Here is a 25,513-nt window from a genome sequence, read left to right as displayed (position 1 = left end):
GCATCAGGAAGTGGCCAAGGTTGGGAGACATTGCTCTGAAACATGGGATGTTTTGACTCAAGCTTCAGACGTTTGAAATGCCCATTCCAGGTATTTCAAACTTGGAACATTTTGCACAGCCCCTAGCATGGACTCATGTGCATCTGTATGCAACCTTAATTAAATCCTAGCTTCTTATAAGGCACCTAGAACTCTTCCTTTTAAGTAGATAGCTTTACCTCTTCATTGGGTCCATCTCTTGAGTTTTGGGATGCTTAAAAAAAAAAGAAAAAGAAATGCATTGACTCTAATGGTATCTATATTCCTGGTTGTCTTGTCATTATTCATGCTAGTGACAGGCCATAAAAGCTTTACGTGCTCATAAATTTCTTTAAGTGGTTTGGAGTAAACAATAGTGGATAACTAAGTTAACTTAGCCTTGGTCTTAAAAAAAAGGCAGTTTTTTAAAAAAAAAAACCTAAGTATGAGAAAACAGCAGGCCTTTCCTTTAAAAAACCTAGAGGTGTATAAATAGGAGATCTGAATCCTGACATGGTCATGGCAATGTGATCAAATAGATACTCTGTCATGGCAAAATATTAGTTTCTGTCCATTTTAAGATAATGGAAATAAAAATCTGTCTTCAGTTGGTGGTAACAGGGAGCTCTCCATTTGTTAACACTGAAATTAATGCCAGGAGCATAGCTGCTGATGAGCAGTCTTAGTTGCTTGCTTATCACTGCTTCTAAACGGGGAGTATTAGAAATCCTTTGGATGGTCAGTGTTTTGGACCCGGAGCCGAGAAGGTGTTTTGGAGTGGACAAGGGGTGCACACCATACCTGTGGTGCCTCCGTAAAGAAGGGATGTGTCTTCTCCTTTCAAACAGATGCTTGAGGTAAGGCAACTCCATTAACATGCCCATGGTGTCTCAGAAGTGCCTTATTGCAGCCTGTTGGTGCCTCCTTATCTGTGTTTTCCTGGGACTGTGTGGCTACTGAGTGAGTCCAGGAAAAGATGCAGCTTCTTTAAAGAGATTAAAGAGATACCTTTCCAGCATTGGATCCAAAGCATAGCTCATCCTTTTTTCTACCTCAGTAGTTTGGAGCAGTGTATCTCAACCTTGGCAATTTTAACTTGTCTGGACTTCAACTCCCAGAATTCCCCAGCCAGGGATTACCAAGGAGTTTAGTTTATCTTTAAGCCAGTGTGTGCCTTCTAGGTGTACTGCATTATAGTTGGAGGTGGTGTGAGCCGTACCTAGCAGATCAGGAGGACATCAGTTTGAGGAAAGCTAGCACAAGGAATGTGAAGCCATTTGAATGTTCCTAAGTAGTACATAATGGTAGCTTCCTTAAAACAACACTGTGGATAAGTAATGTTGCTTATTTAATCAAGAATACATTTTCCAATACGTTTTGAGGTTGTACTACAGCTTCCTGAAATTTTTGGTGAAAAAAATTCATTGGCTGCAAGTTCTTTAAAGTTAAGTGAGTCATTTTGTGTGACGCACTACCACAATTTTGAACATATGACCCCACTGAATATAGCAGGCTATTCTTTGTCATGCAGATGCATAGAATTGTGATTCCAACCCTGGTCAATATGTTTTTCTAGAACAGTTCAAAGATCAGTGGTCAATGTTTAGAATAATTCTTGGCTGTTCAGTGTGATGGTATTGTAGAACTACAGAATCTGAATTTCTGTCCTAAATAAGCATGGAATGATGTGGACAGAATATTTCTCTAAGGAAGGATCTACATCTCTGGAGATCTACTAACCTACAAAAATATACCCCACTCTTTCTTTTTTTTCTGTTTTTGCAAAGGCTATGGACTGCCAGATGACATCGTGATAGAAAAGCAAGGGAAGGCACATGCTTTTGTTGAGTGTACTGGAAAGGATGTGAAAATCTCCAGCCTGAAGCTCATCCAACATGATGCGGTGAAAGGCATTTTGAGTGAGTTTTCTGAGCTGACATCCTAAGTCAAATGAAGCATATACAGCCAATGGATGTCCCAAGCTGCACTGGTGTGCCTGGTAGAAGGTGCTGCCTTCCACTGGTTAACCAACAAAAAAAGTTATCGGGAAGAGTTCTGCAAAAGTAGCATTCATTGGCACACTTAAGTTGGTTGCTGACTTTTCTAGTAGACTTAATACGCTGAACCATAAACTGACCCAAACTTTGGGTTTGCTCAATACCCAAAGACTATAGAAAAATTAAACTAGGGGAAGACCAACCAAATATAATAGGTTGTGGATATCTATTTGCTAGTTTTTTATATGAGCTGGTTGTCTGAACACAGTCTTCTCTGTTTTGTATGCAGAGAAATCTGTTTGAGGATCACATCCTTTGGGTGATTTTATTTATTTAATTATTTATCTATCATATTTTATTACCACCCATCTCCCCCACTCGCAGTGATATCTGTTTCTTGACTATAATGTTCAGAATTAAAAGTTTCAGGGTATTCATTGTTATAATTTTACTGTATTCTTTTTCCCCATTCCTTTCTTTCCATGTTAATAACCTATATTGATTTTATGTGTCTTGTTAGAACAGGCAAACATGATGACTTTCCTTAACATTTGATGTCCAAAGTTTCTTTAAAGATTTTGTTTCCTAGTGGGGACCTGCCACCTCTTCTGTCCTCTTTTCTCTATCTCTCCCTCCCCTTGAATTTGATGATTTTTATTAGCTGTGTCCTGCCTTTTGAAGAAGGTGATAATTAACACTTCATCATCTGAGGTGTGGATTTGAATAACAAATGCTCCATGGGCTAGCAAGATTATTTCAGCACCTTTTATGTGAAAATATATTCACTCACCAAAAAAAGTGGGGAGGGGGTGCTTGGGCCACTCTTGGAGAAAGTTACTAATTGCATGTCCCTAATATATTCTTTAAAAGAGTAAATTTATACATTGTGTCCTTTAAAAAAAAGAAGTGTTTAATATAAGCGCGTGCATTTTGATGCAAGAAAATCAAAACTGGTCTAAAACTTCTAGAAATGCCTCTTAATTCCCAAGGACTCCTTTTTCCATCAGCTGTGTTATAGCTTTCTCCACTTTGGTCCCCTGCAAAGTGTTGGACAACAAATCTCATGCTGGTTAAGAATTTGGGGAATAATAGTCCAATAGTTCAGTAGGGAAAGCTTTATTATTATTTTTACTGACTTGTTTAAAATAACTGTAGCCTATTTCTTCATACGAGTCTTCTAAAACATAAGTGTTGATTGCTGCTTTTATCAAGGAATGATTGTGCTCATTGATTTTTAATCAAAGCATGTGTCATCAACAAAAGAACTTCCATACCAGGTCGTGCAACTCAAAAGGCACCTGAAGCTGTGTGTTTGAAATCAATCATCAAATGATGGCTGTATTTGTGCAAATTGGCCTCTGTTGACTTCAGAATGAGTTGAGATACCTAACAATGTTTAGCTCAAACATTTCGGAATTCCTTGTTTATGCTCACCAGGAATTTCTGTTAAGTCTTGATTGTGTGCCCACAAATTCAAGAGTACAATACTTTTGCAGGTGTTCATCAAGGAAGGACTACTCTGGAGAACTGCGTGTTGCAGTGTGAAACAACTGGAGTTGCCATCCGGACATCAGCTGAGTTCTTAATGAAGAACTCTGACTTGTATGGTGCTAAGGTAGGACAGATATTTGCATTAAATGATTTTCCTCTTTCCCAGAGCACCAAAGTGCTTCTATGGATCCATCACTGTTGATGACACCACTGTCAGAAGAAGCTGGGCTAATAATGAATAAAGTGATTGAATAACGCCAAGCTACATGGGTTGCCAATACATTGCAGACTCTGGTAGGATTCCAAGAATGAACCCCTTGGCTACTCTTCATGTTTGTTGAGAAGTAACTTTTGCTCTGTTCAAAAAAACTCGGTTGCTAGTGATGTAGCCATAGATTTGTATGAACTAGAGCAAATAGCTGACTCCTGCACTACCACTTTTGAACCTTTTTGCAGTTTTCCATGCTTTTTGCTACATTTACTGCATCTTTCCATCCATTTTACTGATTTCACTTTTCAGTTGGAAGGCAGCTTTCATTAGAGAAGTCGAAGTATTTCCAGCAATCACTCCTGGCAGTTACTGCTCAGCCCAGACTAAGTTAGCTTCTTCAGTGCCTTTGTATCTAAGTTCCTGTTTTTTTACCTGCTTCTTAACAGTTTCTTCTCCTCTAAATTTCAGGGTGCTGGGATTGAAATCTACCCAGGCAGCATGTGCACCTTGACTGGGAATGGCATACACCATTGCAAAGAAGGAATCCTCATCAAGGTGTGTTCTAGCCTGAGAGATGCGTACCTTAAAGGAAGCAGTCCAACTTTGGTCTAAAGAGGATGCACTGCATTTGAATCTATTATTGAAAGGATTGCTCAGCTGTTCACTTTGTCTTCTTTTAACAGCTTTTTTTCCTAGTAAGAAAAAAAGTGATGGAAAAAGAAGAGAGAATTACAAATGGAAATGCAGCAAGAGTCTTGTGGCTCCTTTGCAAACTAACTGTCATTCTAGCCCAAGTTTTGTGGACTAGGATCTATTTCACTAAAGCTTGTGTTTCAATCACACAGTAACACTTTAAGGTGCCCCCAGCTTTATTGTTATTTCTGCAACTGAGTTACCCTACTGGGAATTGTTACAGACCAAAGGCTGAACTCCTTGTAAAATTCCATGAATGAGAATTGATTGGGTATTTATCGTGCAATTAAAAAGCACCCTGAGTTTCTTTATCTAAAACAAGCAGAAGAGTTTCAGTGGTAGGAAGATGTCATTTTCACAGTTATTTCCTTGTGAGAGATCAAGACAGTGCATTGGGTGAATCTCTCCTCCCTTTAGCCTCACCACAGACTTGCAAGGTAGATTGGGCTGAGAAGGAGAGAAATTGTTTCAAGGTCACCCAATACACCCATCAAATGATGGCTGTATTTGTGCAAATCAGCCTCTGTTGACTTAAGAATGAGTTGAGATACCTGACAAAGATGTTTAGCTCAAAGATGTTTAGCTGATTTGCACAAATACAGCCATCATTTGATGATTGTATTGGGTGTATTGGGTGACCTTGAAACAATTTCACCCAGTGACCTTGATGATCAAGCTAGGATTAGGACTTGGATCTCTTCAGTCCAGGTTGGGTAAAATAAGAATTACATAATACTGGCTGATTAGGAAGTTGGAGTAATATGGAAGCTGATTTTATATGCTGCTTTCTGTACCTCTGGTTAACATCTGGTTGGCAGATGTTGGCAGGATGGTGAATGGCACAGCTTTTCTTGTTGGTTCCTTCCTCTACATAAAACTACTGCATATGGGCCTTTGGCTTCCTATCTGCAAATGAGCTGAAAAAGAGTCTTCCCAGAACTGTTGATCTGGGTAGGTCTTATGTACATCTCTCTTGGCTTTTAGAACTTCTTAGATGAGCATTTGGATGTTCCGAAGATAACCATGGTGAACAACGTGATTCACAATAACGAAGGCTACGGTGTGGTGCTGGTGAAACCTAGAGACACAAGTGAGACCACTCCAGAAAGCATGGCAGGTATGATTTTGAATGGCCTTGATATGTTACTTACTGGCAACCCATCAGCATTGCTGTTAAGCTTGCAGAAAGGGCATGGTGCAATGAAAGCGGCCGGCTTTACGCCCTACAACATGCCATAAGCCAGTATTTTCATACTGCAACAGCTGGATTCCCCCAATGCCCTAAATCAAAACCAAACAAACCATGTTATGGCCTAGCATGGTATATGAATCCATTGTAGATTAAATCAAACATAACACTGCTATAAATCCTGGCTAGACATACCATAATAGATGGTGTCACAGTCTGGGCTAAGCTGCATGCAGTGTGTGAACCCAGCCATTATAACAGAAGAGGTCAAATAACTTCTTCTTTTTGCAGTTAGTAAATGTAATTATGTCTTATCTGTCTGGTCCTATTAACAGGCTGTGCATTAAAGCCCTACATGGAGATATCTGAACTTGGGAGTTATCAGTAGTTAAAGCAGATTGTGCTAATCACATTTATGTTGTGCCTTACGCGCTGCGAGTTTGAGGCACCATATATGGAGTCTCCCATAGTTTTATGCCATCCTGTCAAAAATAACTCCATAGAATAAGTTGTGTCGAAAGAGTAGCCAGCTCAGAACCACCCAGTGAGATCCATGACCAAGAGGGAACTGGAACCCTGTTCTCTTTGATTCTGGTCCACCACATTGAGATCAACACTATCTTGGCCCTCTGGATTAAATGGTCTTTATTTGGAGAGTTGTTGGATCTATTCTTGCTTGCACCTGAACGGCTAAGACCAGTTTCAGTAGAGTCCTCTCCTAGTGGTTAAGGCAACGGGCTAGAAACCAGGAGTCTGTGAGTTCTAGTCCCCACGAAAGCTGAAAGCTGGCTGGGTGACCTTGGGCCAGTCCCTCTCTCTCAACCCAAGAGCCAATCAGGTGTGGTAGGAGAGTTCTAGTCCTGCCTTAGGCAGGATAAAAATTAAACAAACAAACAAACAAATAAACATCCATTTCATGTTTTAGATCTTTTTAATGTAACACTGCATAAGAAATGGGTGCTATTGTTTGTTTTTCTCTCTGCTTTGTACTGAGGCCAGCGCACATCATTTTGTATGCCACCTATGTACATCGACAGAAAGGGAGTCTATGAAAGGAGTAAATAAAAATCAGCCGTAAAATCAATTTGATGTCACTATTTCTGATTTAGAACAAATAAAAGAGAGCAAGTCTGCTGAAGGTGCTACCACTGTGAATTGTGAAGGTCTGCATGAATGGGCTAGTAGTGGATTGGATCCTTACGGAAGAGCCAGTGACTATGATCCTGGGGAAGGCAATTCTCAGATTACAAACGAGCTTTCTGCCACATCACTGAAGAAGAACCAGTTGCTTAAAAAGAGACTGAGTCAACTGGGGAACACAGAGGCACGCGACAACCCAATGTCTCAGGAGTTGTTTGTGTCCATCATGGGCAACCAGTTCAAGCGTAATGGGAAAGGGTGTTTTGGAACCTTTCTTTATTGACTTTCTGAATTGCGTTGGAAAGCCAGAGAGATAACCAGCAGCCGAGTGCTGATGCCTTCCAGAATAGCTAAAGCTCTCTTGATACCTGTTTTTTAAAAATCTGGTTATATTTCTTGCTTCAGTGTGCTTCTGGTGTAGTCTTTTGAGGAGTGGATGTGTGCATCACAGCCGTGAAATCCATATATCGCTTGGAGTGAGTTTTGAAGCCATAACTTGAGAGTTGAAAGCTCTCCAGTGACTCTTCTGAAGAGAGAAGCTTCATCCTTATTTGCTATGTGTATCACTCTATTGTTATACTATTTATGTCTAACATAAGTCACCTCATTTTAAAAATAAAATAAAGCTCTGTACATTTAAAGGGGAGACTGTTGGCCGGACCCTTCTACCTCTTGACCGCAAGTAAAATGAACATTTGTTTTTTGAGTAATGGCTGTGTGTCAGTTTCAGCTGTGTTGAGTAAACCTTTATATTTAGCAAAATTGTTCTCTTGTATTTTTTTGGCTACAGAAATAAGCTTTCAAATATTATCAGCTGCACAGTTTACTGTGTGTTGCCTACATTTAGGGGGTGCATTTATTTGGAGAAAATAATGGGATATTTTTTTCTGCTCTAAGCATCTAGTTCTCTTTGGGACCAGAGCAGTTTGAAATGTTATTCACCTCTGTTGCTAAACTGAGAAGTTCAGAAAGGTATGTGTGAAACATGTGGTTTGTTTTGAAGATGTGTTTTCAGAAGTTCTGCACAACCTTTCTGGGCAGGCTGTGGTTCAGAAGAATCAAACCATGGAACATTTTGGTTATTTTAGGTTTCAGCCAAATCAGCATCTAGATGGGTCTTATGGTTGAATAGGGCAAATATAATGTGCCTTGTACGTCTTCCCTATTCTTCATAGGCTGTCAGTCTTCCCAGCATCTTCAGTTCCCCACTTCCTCCTTAACTGCCATCACCACTAATATCCCAGGCTTCTTCCCATTTCCTCAGAAACATGTCTCATTCATAGAATTTTACATGGGTCCCAATTTATAATCCATCTATAGCCCTGTTTATTTCTATAACATGATTTCTGCTGTATTTCTTACAGAAAGAACAATTAAGAAAGAAACCAGTGGTTGTATTACTTGAGTTGATTGGTAGTGCTGGAGGCTGTATTCTTTGCCATATTTTTCTCAAGTTCATCTCTGCCCAGCCTTGAGATCCCCAGGTTAATGTGTTTGACCAAGCCTACAAGGAATGTGGCTGGGATCTAAGTAGCATATGCGGATGTGTATTGAATAGTTAGGTTTGGTACTATTCACAGCTCACAACTTCCACTTTGTGCAGGGATAAGCTAATTTACCATTATTAGTATAGACCAGAGTTCTGTGAGAAGTCACTAGGGGTTCCCTGGGAGATCAGGATTTATTTAAAAAATTATTTCAAATTCAGGCAACTTCACATTAATGTAAGTTTCATTCTTTATTTTTAGTTTAAGAACGCTGTTAAGGGATATACATAGGCCTACACATGAAACAAATATGATAATTTTGTAACCTCTGGCCTATATTTGAGCCTGAACGGGCAGGGGTTCCCCCAGGCCTGAAAAATATTTCAAGGGTTCCTCCAGGGTCAAAAGGTTGAGAAAGGTTGGTATAGACAAATCCCTAATCCATCTCATTTTTCTAACAGCAGGAGGCTTGCTATTACTTTCCCCACTTTCCAGAAAATCTTTTGCCAACATAGTCATGGATAAAACTATGTATTGATATTTACAACTCTTTATTTCACAGAAAAGCAGAACATAAAATATTTTATGTGATGATGTGTTTCTTAATGCTTCTTCACAGCAAATCAATAGCTCCAGAAAGTTGTTCTTCAAAACTCTGATAAGTAAGACAAGTTAAGAGTGATCAGTGCTTGGCTACATGATTGCCTTGCCATTTATTCCTTGTTTGGAGTTATCTGGAGAAAGATGAATTATTAAGAGAGATGGTCTGTTGGCTTTGTTCTCTTTCAGAAAAATCTGAATTTATCTTCTAACAGCTTAGGGCTCCTATGGACTAGAGATTTTTTTTTTCCTTTGAAAAATGGTCACTATTTGCTCAGAATGGTTCTCCAAGCTGGAATCACTACTTGCTTTGTTTACATAAGATGTATTACCTGAAGATGCTGTGGATTGAGTCAGAGAAGTTCTACCTGCAACGTCTGGCTGGTTGGGTTGGTAAGGCTTCCAAATAGAGCAGCATATGAGGGTGCTATAATGATCCTTCATGTTTTGCGTCTTAATGGTGAAGGAGAGAGGTGAGGAACCTGTGGCCCTCATGATAGTGATGAACTAGTACTTACCACAGCCTAAGTTAGAATGCCAATGGTGAGTGATTCCCATCTCTGATGTAGGACATCTTGCGACATTGTATTTGGGGAAGTAGTCAAAAGGGCAGCTGGATGTGCAAGTTGATGTTCAATTATAATTACACCATATGTATATTTTCCTTCAGATTGTTGTATGTATTACTGAGATATGTTCTGCTTTGAATAATATCTTTAACTTGCCACCATGTAATTTTATAATTTCTTCTAGAATTACTTAACCCTAAAAGAGGCGGTTGCAAAGCATGGTGATGGTGGGTTGGCGACCATATATGTTAGATGTCTTACTCTTAAATTAGCATATTTGCAGCTTATCTCGGGGATCTGGAAGAGATAAACCAAACTTACCTTTAAACTATAGTGGAATTAATTGGGAGTTAGCAATGAACCTTGGGAATTATGGGATGCATTTCAGATGTTCCCAGGTCATCTTGTATGTCTTTTAAAAAAATATTGGCTAAGTGTTTTTTCTGCATTTGGTTACTGTTTCAGATTACTTACTATCCAACGTCTGAAACTAACAATTAGCAATGTTTTCCAGTTTTTAATTTTAATGTTAAATGATAGTGGGTGGTACCCAAATTAGAATGACCCACCCAGCCCTTGGAAAGCCAACTGAGTGTGATGAAGGAGTTATGCAGGATAGAGGTGGCGAGATGTGGAGAACAATATATTTATATTAACCAACCAAAATGAATTAATGTAATACTCCAACTTGTTAAGATACATAACAATCTGTAAAGGAGAATTATTTTCTGTGTACATTAATTGTCCAGAAAACTCAAGTTTAAAGCAATAAAACAGAATCCTCTTGTCTCTCGACACAGTAAAGTTGAGAAAGGTGGAAGTGAAGTTGGAATGCAATGGGGACATTGTGGACAGAACCAGAATTTGTGGTCACCTGTGATGAATCCAGTCCCCTTTGCTAGATTATTCATCTAAACCAAAGAACTGACCAAAATTAGAGAGAGCAAACTTTGCCAACCAAGACTGAGTCTCCAAGGACTCAGCTCTGTGCTAACACATCCTGCAGAAATTAACTGAAATACACCTCCAGTCATTCAAATTATTGGTTCAACTGTAGAAATCACCATCTGTGGAAATTCCTACCTTCTTATCTCCCTTCCCCTCTCATTGTTTGCTGAATCTTGTTTTATCCAGCGGAGAATACAGAACTGTGCATGCTATGAATCTTCCTGACTGTACCCTAAAAGATTAAAATTCCTAATCAGTCAATTGAACTGAATAAGATCTATATCTAATTCATCCTCCCAACCTGGCTACCCTCTAGATCAGTGTTTCTCAACTGTGGCAACTTTAAGATGTTTGGACTTCAACTCCCAGGATTCTGCAGCCAGCCATGAGGGCTGGGGAATTCTGGGAGTTGAAGTCCAGACATCTTAAATTTGCCATGGTTGAGAAACACTGCTCTAGATGCATGGGCTTAAGTTCCCAGAATTCCTCGGCAAACATGTTCATTAATGACATTTCTGGGAATCAAAATTCACATGTCTGGAGGATGCCAAGGTTGGGGAAGGTCACAGTGTTACTTTATTTTAAGAAGCACTTACTATTTCTGACTCTTCTCTTATTTTATTTCTAATCTGTCTGCTGAAATGGAAACGAGTTGATCTATTTTTTTCCTTGTACCCTGGGATGTGATTTTACTCACTGCCAGATCACTGGGCATTTAAGGAGAGAAAAGGTAAGTTCAAGAAATGAGGCCCTCTGTGTAGTCTGATTGCCATTGCAGTTTCTACCCTGTTAGGGCTGAATGGATCTTCTCCAAGTTGTCTCTTTTCCTTGAAAGTGCCAGTGGCTCTTGCCATCTCTTATGAAAACAATAAAGAATTGCAGAAGAAGGTTTCAGATTTTTGGTTCCATGGAATGAAGTAATTTTTTCTCTATATTATTTTGGAACTGATTCTCTGGTCCCAAATGGATATTTTAATGAGGTGAGGAAAGAATTGATGACAATATACCTGTCAGTTACATGCTGATGGATTCAGTTTCTACACCACTTCCCAGATCTAGTAAGTTCCTTATTTTTAGACTCCCCTAATGAAACTAATGTCTTAATGTGCACAGTGATTAGGTCATCTCATCTGCCAGCTATTTGCCATCTAAAGCTGGACTCTCACACTTGCTCACAGCACGAGATGCATATTAATAGACAATTTGCTTGTGTGCTTCTCTCTCCTATGCTAATTTGCTCCACACAAATAATCTGCTCAGTGCAGTTTTCACACAACAGTTCCACAAAATAGATATACAGTTGTGGCAAGGTCGAACTTGGAGATGATGTTGCGGGGAGGTTCTAAGAAAAGATGATGGAATAAGGCAAGAAGATGAATGCCTTCTCTTTGCCAGTGGCAGCTGTTCTATATTGCCAAAGTCTTCTTTCTGAGTCACTTGGTTTGCAGACAGAACAAAGCAAGAAGACTATTTCATTTACAAGGGTCAGTAATACCACTGTGGAGGCAGAAGAGAGCCAAGCAAGAGGTAACATGAAAGTTTAACATTTGCAAAAAATGAGACAGGTGTCAAGGCAAAAATGAAGCATCAATTTTCTATGTACCAGAGTTTACCCTCCCTTAGTGGACTTTGAGATAAATGGTGGATATGATATTGCATATTTAGGTTTAGAGGAAGGTTTATTCAGGGGAATCAATCACAATCCCAGGATGTTGGACTTGCCAGGAAGTGCATGAAGTATCTGTACTAATTCAATGGGAAACAAGAGAATCAGGCTTTTGAATCTCACTTTTCATTTGGGTCAAAGCAGGTCTGCTGATGGAGCTTCTTCCTGCACTGCTGCACTGTGTCTGAACTGGATCTTTGGATTGATGCAGATTTCTAATTTGACTGTGGTCTATGGACCATGGTACACATGCCCCTGTTTTAATGAGATGTCCTTTCTTTACTGAGCACCTCCGTCATAAATGGATTCTCTGCTTCTGAGAAAGAAAGAAAAACTGTCATGATCCATAATTTTGTTCTCTAGATTCTGTTGACAAATCTCCAAAGAGTCTGGGCACAGTTCTGCAAAGTAGAAGGGATGCATTTCTCATTGTGGTTTACAGCAAGCCATCAGGTATAACACTTCCTACAATGCTTGCACATTTGTCTTAAATGACATTGTCAATGACATGCATATTTTGAAACAAAAACAGAATTCCCTTCTTTCTTCGTTTCAAAAGAAGTCCAAGGACTGCTTGTTGGAAGCCACCCACCACCCACGTTGCATATTAATCTGAGAAAACACTTTTTGCTGCAGATTTTTTCATTCAGCTCTAGTAAATAAGCTGTTAGAAACCAGCTAAATTGAAGTCTTCTCAACATCTGTTTCAATTTTCTTTTTTAAAACATGGCCTTTGCCCCCTAGCTTATTACACAACAAGTTGGCTTGTTCTTCTTTGAAGGGGCAATTCCCCTTTTCTTTTCAAAAAGGGAAGACCCAAGTAATACTTTAAAAAGACATTTCTAATACAGAATTCAACCAACAAAATTATAAAATATGAGAAAAACATCAAAGAACTGGTTTTAGAAAAGATTGTCTCTACAGCTCTTTCAAAACTGAAAGAGAGGGCTGAAATTAGGTTTCCCCAAGAAAAGGATTCCAACTCTCGGTGCTAGGAGAATGCCCTGTTTCACAATTATTAACCTACAGCAGTGTTTCTCAACCTTGGCAACTTTAGGATGTGTGGACCTCAACTTCCAGAATTCCCCAGCCAGCATGCCCCAGCTAGCATGCTAGGAGTTGAAGTCCAGACATCTTAAAGTTGCCAAGGTTGAGAAACACTGACAGTAATCTCAGAGTTGGAAGGAGGAACACATCTTTTCTGGAAGATCTCAGCTGGTGAGCTGAATCAACAAATGAACAGAAGGCTCTTTAAATACCCAGTGCGTTAGCTCTTTTAGGGCTTTAAAGATTGTAACAAGCATTATGAAACAAATGAAGGAGGGAGAAATTAGTCCTTTCAGGCATGGCCTTGAGGATTTGAAATAGCCTCCTGGAACAAACCACCAGGATGCCTTAAGAATACATAAAGATCACATTACGTGTTCTTCTAGCCCAGAATGGTGTTTATTTCCACTGAGAGTGACTTTCCAAGTAAATGTAGCTGTTCATCATATGCTACCTGCTAGCTAAAAGCCAGGAACACAACTTGGAGCCTTCTATATAGACAGTGCATATGCTCTACTATAAAGCCACCATCCCGTCTTCAAAACCCATTCAACTTCTGGAAAACAACAACAGCAACAAATGCAAGCATGAGCCATTTGGTTGCTAGATCAATATAGTTCAGCTGAGGAAAAATATACACCCTGCCCAAAAGCACATCTCTGAAACTGTGCATCTCCAACTGCAGCCTCTTGTAGTTGACTCAGGGCCCAGTTGACTGCTTCTATTCAGTAAGCCATGGTTCAAGTAGCTTAGCGCAATATGTCAACACTGTCACAGCTAAGAGTCATGACCTGGTTTCACAAGCTGTCTTCAGATTCAGAAGAAGACCAGTAAGAAGCTTTGTCAGAGCAAAGCTTGTGTGTGCCATGGGCCCAGCAACTAAGCCACAGCAGGTTCTGACTTCTTCCAAATGCATTCTCCACCCAGCTCACAAACATTGGCATTAGCAAAGGGTACAATAGAAGGCAGAATTATGGAGGACTGCTCAGCTATGTCAAGAGACTCCTGGATCCATCCAGATCAATCTATGAGAAGATCAGGTCAGACTAGGACAGCTGTTCTTGGCTGGAGACAGATGCTGATGCTCTTTAAGCAGAAGTTTGGGCTTTCAGGATTGCTACATAATGTTCTTTTGAAGGGTTTTTATTAATTTCTGTTGTGAAGATGTCCTTGCTACTGATCATGTGCCATAAAGTCAGTATTGACTTTTAGCAACCACAACACTGGACCTTCTCCAGGAACTGGTCTCTAAAATTCTGATCCAGTCTATATCTGGATTATATTCTCTTGCTGCCTAGGAATGAGTATGAACTTGAACTGGAGTTATAACCCAGAAGGTAAGCCTGATGTTTTAACTGCTATTAAAGACAAATAAGCATATTTGTTTGTGAGGCCTGGATAAGTAAGTCCATACGTTATGCTAAACTGTAATGTGGTCTGTTTGAGTTTGGCTTCATGTGTGATGTGAACCCAGTCCCTGTAATATTTTGTAGCCATGCTATATTAAGCCAATATCAAGCAGAAAGTTGAGTCTCAATATATTTGTGGTATGTAGAGAAGGGGAGGGGAGATAAAACCAGAACTAATTATAGCCAAGTGGATCATTTCACTAAAGAGACAAACACAGATACCGGAGCAGAATGGCAAGTAGCTGTGAAACATTTTAATCAGTTGAAAGCAGTTAGCTTCAACTTCTTCAAGGGAGGAATTTTAATCAATGCATGATGCTTTTTTTTTTTAACCAGTGGAAGGAAAAGAGATTTAAGCTAATGATGCCAAGTAATATATTCCAAATAGCTCAGGGCGCTGCAAAATTTGAAATTTTAAGGCGACATGAAAGTAAGAAACAAACTTGGCAAAGGAGCATGTTGTCCAAGGACTGCCTGAATCCCTATAGGCCTGTCTTAGAATGATCCTCAGACGCTGAGGCTCAACTAGAAGAACTATTAGATGGTTAGGTACCAAAGTTAGGACCTCTTAGTGATAGCTCCAAAGTTTTGGATTTCTTCCAAAGCCAATCTCTATAGCTTTATTACTGCTGGTTTCTAAGTGAACTCTTAAACATAATTTTACCCCAGCTAGTATTTGATTAATGTGCTGTGATTTTTTTTAAAGCTGTGGATAGTTCTAATTCAAATTTTTTGAACTGTAATTTCCTGTATTTTTTTTTTACTGTTGTAAATAATGTTTAGGTATTGTAGATCATGATGACCTGAAAAATGGGTTAGGCATTTGTTTAATTACCAACTTCATTGGATTACTGAGCCTGTTAATCTACATATGTTTATTGAGCTGCATTTCATTGTTGTGATTTTGGGGTCAAATAGAGTCAAATGAAATATTTAAAAATGAAATATTAAAAAAAAACATGAGATATATGGTACAATAAAACCACCTTAAAGTTGACAAAACAGAATTGGGTAAAATAGCAATTATAATTTAGAATGCAATTGCTTTAGAATTCTGAAATAATTCCTCTGTCAATTCTTGATGTAAGGGTTGTCTCATGACCTTTTTTCATCTTAAAATGTGTATCAGGTTGGGCGGGGTGAACTGAATAGTAATCACCCATTTACCTTAACCTTTATATCAACCTAAAATGAATATTGCCCTGAAAAAAAAAAGATACCTATCAATTCATTGGGGTCACTAAAACCCCAATATTTTGGGTGTTCAATTTAGGCTTTATTCGCTTTAAGTAGAATCAAATTCATTTCAACCTCAGTGTATGCACGTATATGATGCATATTCCAACTTTGTGCCTTTAGGATGGTCAGATGGAAGCAGTATCTCAGGGTGATCTCTCTCTTTTGGAGATACCTTATTCCACAGTGGTTGTCTCTTTATTGTAAGAGAATACAGGATACCAGAAATGAGGTTACAGATCTATTTTTCATACCTCTTAAATTCAAGAGGATCAAAAAAATAGGTGTCTATGTTGCTGCTCCTGGGGGAAAAGACAAGCAATGTAACTGAAACATCTTCCAAGGTGGCTGAATATATATTCCTATCCATGCTTGAGACTGGACAGGAAGGGCTATAAAAGACTTGTTGTTTAGGCTGGAACTTTGATGCAATAGCTGTCCTAATTCTAGTATCTTGTTCCATCATTTCTGCTCTAGTTTGTTGTATCTTGTCAGAATGCATCAGGAAATAGAGACAATTTTCTTTAGCTTCTACCATGAATTTTAAGCTCTTGAGTAGTTGAAATGGGCCCGGAGTTGGTATTATCAGGAGTGGTGAGGGCAGGTATTGAGGTATTCTGGACAACTGCCTGGTTTTGCAGTCCAGCTAAGTAATCCTCATCTAAGGCTGCACTCAAAAACAGGTGGGCTGGTTTAGTCCTCTGAAAACATCTGAGTTGGTTTAGGTAAGATAACATCCATTAGCATTGAAGGAAGTGGGGGAACGTCAAAGCATCCTGTCTAGAATCTAAAAATTTGGAGCTATGCTACTGATTTTCAACTGGAGCAAATATATTGCTGTTGGCTCTGTGAATAATGAATTGTAATTAAGTGTGGCTTTGCATTTGTAATGATTCCCTGGAATGTTTTAATGCTTGCAGGTATCTTTTTCCCCCTTCTCTTTTTCATAATGTACTCTGCCTGGGAAGTTGAAAAAGGGCTTTTAGAAAATGGCAGTTGCAAAGGGCTTTCATATGATGACCAGAAAGCTTCATGGGCATGCCATTCAAAGAGATCTTTGGTTTTTTTAAAAAAAACAACACTGAAAATTGTATTTTTTTTTAAGAATAGCTGGGTGTCTTTTATTATGTAAAGAATGATACAGGTTGGTTGGTTCCCTCTTCCCAGTTTTAAAACAAAGCCTCCCCACTTCTGACCACAGTACTGTAGTATAATATAAAAGTGATGGTTGGCCAATCCATTTTAAAATTATCTTGCTCTGCACTCAGCTTCCACTTTTGCTAATCTAAGTTGCAGCTTCATAATTTTTCTATGTATATTTGTGAAGGTGTATGGCTCAGCTTTTTTTTTTTAATTAGGATACTTTGCTGTCTTTACATTTCTCTATGTTGTATAGTTATTGCATTTGGCTTAGAAATGAAATGGGAGGAAATCCGTTCTTTACTTAGTAAAGTAAATGAGTGAGATTGGATGTTATTTCTCTCCCTTTCTCAGTTTGCTTCCATAGAATACTATAAATACACTTTAGCTACTGTAACACAAACAAACCCTTTAATTTTTTGTTTATTTTAGAATGCTAATTCTCTAGATCAGCCTTTCTCAATCTTTTGACCCCGGAGGAACCCTTGAAATATTTTTCAGGCCTGGGGGAACCCCTGCACATTCAGGCTCAAATATGGGCCAGACGTTACAAAATTGTTATATTCGTTTAATGGGTAGGCCTGTATAAATGCATTTACAGTGTTCTTAAACTGAAAATAAAGAATGAAATTTACCTCTTTAATGTGAAGTTGCCCAAAGCTGAAATAATTTTTTACATAAACCATGATCTCCCAGGGAACCCCTAGTGACCTCTTTTGGAACCCTAGAGTTCCATGGAACTCTGGTTGAGAAACCCTGACCTGGATGGAACCTGGTGAGAAGTTATGGTCAAATTGGTATGGTGCTGATGGAACGCAACTAAGGCAACATCTGAGTAGGATCAATTTATAAATTGAAGTGCAGAATCTCTATGTTAAAATATTGTCTTCACCCCTGTAATAGAATGGTAGCTGCCTCTAGATTGGATCAGTCCATTAAACTCCATTCTCAAAGCATAATAATAATACAATAATTTATTAAACTTGTATCCTGCCCAACTCTCAACAACGTGGGGTGACTCACAATAAAATCAATAAAATGTAAAAAATAAGGATAAAAGATGGCAAGCGTGATGAAGTGAGGGGTCTAGGGACATTAAGAGATGAAAAAGGACAATTGATTGTGCCATTTAATTGCCAATTACCCAAAAGATGGGCCCAAGCACTGGCCATTTGGCCCAGCTATATCTCTGTTGGATTAGGAACTCCAAACTGCTGTGGGTAGAATTGAAATATCTCGGTAAAGTGTATATATTTACAATATCAGTATGCTGCAGGCAGCTGGATAGTGGGTGGGGCAAGAGGCTTAGAGGGGACCCTCCCTAGTTTCTTGGGCCATAAAGGAGGTGTGTGTGTTGGGGGGAGGATTATATGTTCCGACGTGCAAGATTCTGTCAATGTAGTTTTACAATAAAGGAGAATCATTTGGTTCTGATTCCTTTCTGGTTTACCCTGCAAGGTCAACATCAATCTTGCAAGTCTGAAAGTGCAGTCTTCCCCACTGCCTCCTTTACAGTCTGAGGAACTAGGGAGGGTCCCTTCTGAGCTTCTTGCTCTGCCCACTATCCAGCTGTGGGCTATGCTGTCTCTTATCTGGCCGTTCCCTAGGCAGCATCTCTTTGCCCCATCTCCCAAGGTCTTTCCCACATACCATCACAGCCATTGGATTTTTTGGACCCAGAAGAGCTCAGTTGGACCAAAAATCTGTCTTTGTAGTGCTTGCTCTGAGTTCTGATGTGGGTTGGTCTTGGTTCCACTGATGGCTACTTTTCAGTCTTAACTTTTTATTTATTTCAGATCCCTTCCTATGGCCCATCGCTGACTGTTTATTGTAGGAATACAACCTTGAATATGAAACCTCTGATGGGCATGAATCCTGATTCATGTCCTACCATGCTACCTTAGAGGAGATATCAGAAAACTCCTTTGATTTTCAGTCCAGGAAAGCTGTGCCCACACACCCCTCACCTGCATAACTGAGGGTATAAATCTTTTTCCAATAGAACCATTGGTACTTGCTAAATCAGTGAGATGTTTCACAGCAGATTTTCTGTGTGCATTTTTAGACAAGGATGTGTGTCCCCAAAGCTCGCTTATGTTTTAAAAAAAGGAAAGAGGAAGGGGGAAGCCATATGGAAAGCAGATCTTGCTACTCAACTTTATGCTCTACCGTTTTGCTTTTTCCTTCTCTTAAACAGAACATTTGTCTCCTCCAAGCCCGCATTCTTGCATGCAAACTATTTAAGATTTAAATCCAACTTCGCAACTTTATAGCTGAAGATGACTCCTGCTGTGGGAAGGGAAGGGGACAGATGGCATGAGATATTACTGTAATTTTCCTGACAAAGCACTAAGCAAACCATAGGAGTAGTTCAGAACCCATCTATCTATTTCTCCACAGAAGGAAGTTTCACAGTCACCAAAGGACAATCTCGATTCATGTGGGGGTGGCTGTGCAGTGAGAAGGAAAAAATTAGCTACACAAAAGGGGCAATTTTGTTGGTTTCTATCATCCCTATTTAGTTTTTTTAAAAAATTCTTTTAAGAAAAGCCCCATCCTCCAATTCAATAATAAGGAGTGTGGTTTTTAATTTATCTGATTTATCACCATAAGCTACAACAAAGCAGGAGCTGCAGATAAAATGTGACCCTTATCTGCCTGCTATCTGCTTCTAATTAATATCGCTCAGATCAATATTATAATACAAGTCAAACTTGGAGAAGAAGCCTAAGAGAGATACAGGTTAACAGTGTTCTGCCCAGGATTTTTGTACTGGGTTGGAATATATTAATTTGCCTGGAATCTGATGAAGATTGATAGCAGCTTGGCTGAAGATTGGTTGGAGGGGGGATTAGGGTGGGTGAATAAGTAGCAGAGCCTAGCTGACCTTGGCTGATCTCAAGAAGCTAAGCAAGTTTGGCTAGAAAATCTCATGGTTCCAAGCTAGACTGGGAATCTGGGGCGGGGGGAGGTGAATCTTCCCAGAAGGCAGTGGCCAACCACTTTCAAATTGGTGCCAAGAGAACAACTTGTGTGTATCCATGAAGTTACCGGAATTGGTTCTGATTCAAATTACCTAATCTGTCTAAACTGAATTCAAAGGAAGGTCATTGCTCTGTATTTAATGCCTCATACTGTATATACGTATGCGGAAATGAATGAATATCATCTGTCTTTCTCCAACCCTAAAAAAAGGTTGAATCAATGCCAAAGTTTTGTGAAGGTTCAGATGCAGTTCTAATAAGCTGAGAGGAAATCCCACTTCATTCAGAAGGCCACAGAATTTCTCCAAAGCGGCCCAGTTAGACTTTGCATTTGAACCAATTGGATACACTTCCCTATACAGTGTTTTACCCATCAGTTTTGAACCAGATTTGCTCCTTGCATGAAGCCTTATGTTGTTCTGTATGCTAACATATGTTGAACCTCTTATTTATTTATTTATTTATTTGTTTGTTTATTTTCTATCCCACCTTTATTATTTTTATAAATAACTCAAGGTGGCGAACATACCTAACACTCCCTCCTCCTCCTATTTTCCCCACAATAACAGCCCCATGAGGTGAGTTGGCCTAAGAGAGAGTGACTGGTCCAAGGTCACCCAGTTGGCTTTCATGCCCATGGCAGGACTAGAACTCACAGACTCCTGGTTTCTAGCCCAGAGCCTTAACCACTAGACCAAACTGGCTCTCTTAATGATCAATATGCATCCATAACAGTGGTAAATTACAGACTGGTTAAACTGGATGTGATGCACTGCCAAAAGGAAATCTCTTAAATTCTGTTTGCATGACATCTCAACAAACTGGGTTTGATGTGATTGGAGTTACAAGCCGAAGATTTGGGTTTCTTTATGATGCTGTAGATAACCTTGATGAACCCATCAGCGCTGAATTATAACCAAAGGAGATTGAGACAGTGAACAAAAGCAGGTGAGATTTATCAGGTACATTATCACGTATTATTTACCCCAAGTGACATTTTAACAGCACCAGAAAAATATGAAAAAGGTAATGGAGGATTTTTATAAAACCCATGTGCATGTTTGACCACATGCTGTTCCAAATACATAAATTCATGATTTGTCAATAGTAATGAGATGTGGAGTACAGGGAACCTGCTGAGTTTGCTTGCTTATTCCTGGTGAGAGAAGAATACAGTATACATGATTTAGGAGTTGTGAGCATTCACCTCCAAATGAATTCTTCAAGCTGTTTTTTCCCCTCGCTGATTTGGTTCTGAAATCAGTATTTTGGATTTGAATCTTTAGGATAAGAGAGATTTTGAAACATATGTTCAGTCCACATATACATGTACACTATCTGAGTTTTTCATCAGCTGGGTACTTAAGAGTCACCTTACTTCATTGAACATTATTGTGTAAAAGTCAATATTAGATATAATGATGCCTTTATAGCTGGTGACAATCCATACAATTTGCCAGGTAGATGGGATATAAGTAACCCAGAATAGCTAGTGCATATTTCCTTAATGAAACCTAATGGCTGAAAGAAGTAGTTCATCGCCTCGTGATAGAATGGGAAATCATTGGGGGCTGTAAGGCATATGCTTTCCTCATCTGTCCTCCACTGTAATCATGCTGATGGGGTCAAAAATGGTCATCAAAGTTGATAGGATAATCATGTATAGACTACACGTCATCTCCCTTCTCCCTTCCTTCTGACCTATTTTTTTAATATTAAAAGCTTTAATTTGATGAATTTACATTCACACAAAATTTACATAATTTGCATAGAATTTAATAGCTTTAATCTGATGAATGTACATGATGAAGTTACATTTCACTGCAGGACTACTTAACAATGAGGGTAAGTATAAGGAAATTAAATCTCTAAAGGTTCATCTTTACAGAAAGGTTACTCAGGGGTAAAATTTGTCATTTTAATATATCTCCTCTTAAGATTGCAGCTAGAATTGAGATTTTGTTTCTCTCCGTTATGCATCAACCCCATCCCATCAAAATTATTTTCCTAATAATTGCATTTACTAGTCAGATTTGGAGTGAGGCTTCCTTTATAATTACTTATTTGGATATTTAGAGCGAAAATACCAGAACACAACACACATATAAGTATCTGTGTTCACAGATTAAAACTGAACTAGAAGTGTGTATATTTAGGTTTACCACCTAACAAGTCTGATTAGGCTTATAATTGCGGTTTTAGCCTTATATAGTTCATAAGTTCAAATACTTGATGTCTGATAAAACAACAAAGAAATAGATACTAGCAAGGCTAAAACCACTTAGAGACCTCCTTTGAACTTTGGCTTCACATATAAAATACTGAGATCAATCTGGCATTTCAATTCGGGCATTCAAAGTTTGAGTTGCAGAGAGGGTTCAAACAAACTTCCAACATTGGCAGGGCTTAACGCCTGACATAGCTCGGAGTTTGGCTGGGAGGACTTATATATAGAATAGAAGGTTCTCTTTTCAGTTGTCAGCTATATGATCAGGTAAAAAATGTATTACTGTCGACATTGCTTAAAAATGCAAATTTGCCAAGTGTTTACAAGTGCTTTATGTTCTATTGCCATGTTTTGCTGTGATTCTATTTAAGCACATTAAAATCCACATAATGAAAGTACAAGAGTGTATTCCCTAAGGCAAGCTGATTTATCTTGCTGGAAGTTTTCAAGTGCATCTTAACTGCTGTTAGAGAGGTAGTTTCCCCTTAGTGTGGTTGGTTTTGGTGTGCTTTATTGCAATTAACTTGTGATTAATTTCTTTTGGGGGTCAGTACAAATCAACAAACAGGAAAATCCATCATTCATTAGTTGCTGGTCAAAAGAGGGCACTGTCTGATTTTATATGCTCACTATATTTCCCCCCTTCCTGCCAAGACAGTTACTTCTCAGAAAAGCAGTTAGCAAATGCCAATAAAAGTTGGTGTGTTAATATGGCCAGAACTATTTTGCATGATATATTTGCCTTTCTCATACAAAGAGCTTCAACCATGCAGTGTAATGACACCATTCCAATGTATTTGTGGGATAAAGATTATATACACAGCTTTTAAAATTGCAGACCGGGACTTGCAGTTGGTTTATGCAATGCTATGGATGTGTATCAAGAAGTAGGCAAATTGAATTCAATAAGCTTTGTTCCCAGGAAAGTGTGGTTAGGGCTTCAGTGAATGTTGCAGTTCAACCTTTCTCAATTTTTGAAATTCACCTCTCCAGCTATTTAATCTTACCAAATCTTCAACACAATTTCCACACTCAAAAAATTATTGAGGGTATCCATGCAATTCCTAATCCCTGCTTCTGCTGCTTCACCCTGGGCATGGGCATCAGTAGGGGAGGGGAGCAAGTGACATGTGCCTCAAGATGTCATTTTGCAAGTGACTCAAGTTACAAAAAATGTAGCATTTGCCCTATAACATTATGGTTTGCATGACATCACTGTGGCTTTTTACAGACACCTATGTCACTAGGTATCAAGGCATTCTTCTTGTATCACTGTATTTCTAGCTAGAAAGAACTCTGATTATATCAGATCTAATAATATTTCAGCCAGTCCAGTGGAATTATCAGTTTAGATTTGGAAGTACTTGAGTCTTCATTGTTTGATGGATTTATCCACGGTTACAATGGCCACTGTTCAAAGTTTGATTCTTACAGTACAGAGCAAGGTGTTGTCAATTCCCAGTAACTCTAGTTGAAAAGACATCCTGGAAAAGGTCTCTGCTTGAGATTTTAGCAAACTACTGCATTGGAATAGATAATACTGAACTAAGATGGAACAATAAGCTGACAACGTAAGACAAGATTACATTCAGTTATTAATATGGATAAGGTCTTGCATTCAGTATTAACATTTCCAAATTGCCAATTCAAGGAAAGACTTCTCCATACCAAAACTTTGGAGAATGCTGCCAAGAATCTGTTGCCTACAACATTTCAACTCTACCATTAGCCTATCTCATAACTGGGAGACAGGTCCTTGTTTTAACCCAGGAAGCAATTTGGGAATTCTATTTTAAAGATGGCAGAGAAATGAGATCTTAGATAAATCTAATAAAAATAGAGCCAAACCAGAATTCATGCACGTATCAGAATATAAATACACTTGCAATGTGGTTCTTGGCTCCAAAAACATGAACTGCTTTAAGAATATTATGAAAAATGGTCTTTAGAGATTTCCAGAAGCAAGCTTGTCTTTTGCAGCTTTGATGTATTAAGAAACATATATTTAAGTGTGATATACAATATGTATACAGTGAGGAAAAGAGATGGAACTGGTTTATGAATGATCATATGGAACTGGAATTCTGAGCAAGGAAAGAACTGATCTATCCATTACTACAAAATACAACCTAATATTGAGATTAAGGGCAGGTCCACCTTTTCTGCTTGACCTTTTCTGCTTAAGAAACAGTCAGGAGAAGCTTGGGAGAGAAGCAGCTTAGGCTTCAGGGTAGGGTTGCCTATTGTATTGTATTGTAATTATTTTTTGAAGAGGATCAGTGCTAGACATAGAGATGAAGATGCTGACCCACTGATCATTGTATCCATTCTCTTGTGCTAGCTTTCATTGACTTGGGGTGGCTGAAGTCAACCACCTGCCTGATCCCCCTAAATTTGTGTTGACAGCCTATAGCATAGTGTCCCTAAAATTCCTGACCTCTGAATACATCCAAGCCCAGCTGGCTAACATGCCACTTGATGCTATCAAATGAACATGGAACTGAGCAGACTTTGTGCTAGACTGTTGAAAGGTGCTTAGCTATTCTGAACTATCCTTACAATTTGTGGATGTTGGCACTTTTCCTATTTACCCTCACTACCTTTTCCTTAAGGCCAGGAGCTGCTGATTTGATCATGTATGTTCAACCCAAAGTGGTGACATTGCAGAGTAGTGTGGAAGTATATTAAGTTGAATCTGCTAAAATGTGTACCAGAGAACCATTTAATGATGCTGACTAGATGTAGTTAAGGTTTTATTTTCTTTCTCAGCTTTTGAGAACCAGTGACATTTTTCTCCCAAGAGTTTCTTGTATGCTAGACAAGATAGTCAGCAGAATCAGTGCCAAGTTTGTTAACTCTACCTACATTTGACAGTGTTGAGTGGTGTCTAGTTATTTCAAGCTGTCCTTATCATTTGTAGATGTCAAGGCTGTTTTGCCTCATACTCTGTGTTTTCTCAGTCTGCTTCAGGGGGCAAAGTATGTATGTACATACATACGTGTGTGTGTATAATGTCTCTCTGTGTAAGTGTGTGCATATATAAATAATCTCAGATTAAATGTTCACTAAAGTTCTCCATTTTACTTCAAGTGTGATGGATAGGCATTATTCAAATAGAGAAGATAACCACTGGGATAATAATGGCAACTGAAAAATGCTTTCCTGAGACTGTTAGTAGAAACTGAAATTGTTCTTATAGAAATCCTGCATTATAGTCTTCATGGGTATCTGAAGGGTGTGGTCAAGATGGCAGCTGCAACAGTGTGATTGAAACTCCCCATGCATATAAAGAACAGGAGGAGCTTTGCACCATCAAAGTCACCATCTTGATTTATTTTACTAGACCTTGCAGATACCCCTGTCCATCTTGCAAAGAAGTTAGTAGCCTGAGAGTAGGTAGGCTTGCCCGCTGTCATGTTTACACCGTTCCCTCTGTAAGTAGCATGGAAATATCCAGATCA

General features: G+C 38.9%; 2 protein-coding genes across 2 annotated transcripts in view; both read left to right on the top strand.

The window, feature by feature from the left end:
• Nucleotides 1-7,491, top strand: part of SHCBP1 (SHC binding and spindle associated 1) — a 35,573-nt gene extending 28,082 nt beyond the window's left edge. Inside the window, exons 9-13 of the mRNA XM_063313103.1 lie at nt 1,806-1,937; nt 3,512-3,630; nt 4,186-4,272; nt 5,395-5,527; nt 6,709-7,491. Of these exons, the coding sequence (XP_063169173.1) occupies nt 1,806-1,937; nt 3,512-3,630; nt 4,186-4,272; nt 5,395-5,527; nt 6,709-7,022 (785 nt within the window). The 3' untranslated portion in view covers nt 7,023-7,491. The remainder of the gene's footprint in view (nt 1-1,805; nt 1,938-3,511; nt 3,631-4,185; nt 4,273-5,394; nt 5,528-6,708) is intronic.
• C11H16orf87 (chromosome 11 C16orf87 homolog) overlaps nt 1-25,513 on the top strand; it is a 399,243-nt gene that overhangs the window by 134,971 nt on the left and 238,759 nt on the right. The window lies entirely within an intron of this gene.

This window comes from Candoia aspera, chromosome 11 (assembly GCF_035149785.1).
Source record: "Candoia aspera isolate rCanAsp1 chromosome 11, rCanAsp1.hap2, whole genome shotgun sequence".
In the NCBI taxonomy this organism is placed as follows: domain Eukaryota; kingdom Metazoa; phylum Chordata; class Lepidosauria; order Squamata; family Boidae; genus Candoia; species Candoia aspera.
This window is presented reverse-complemented; position numbering and strand designations above follow the sequence as displayed.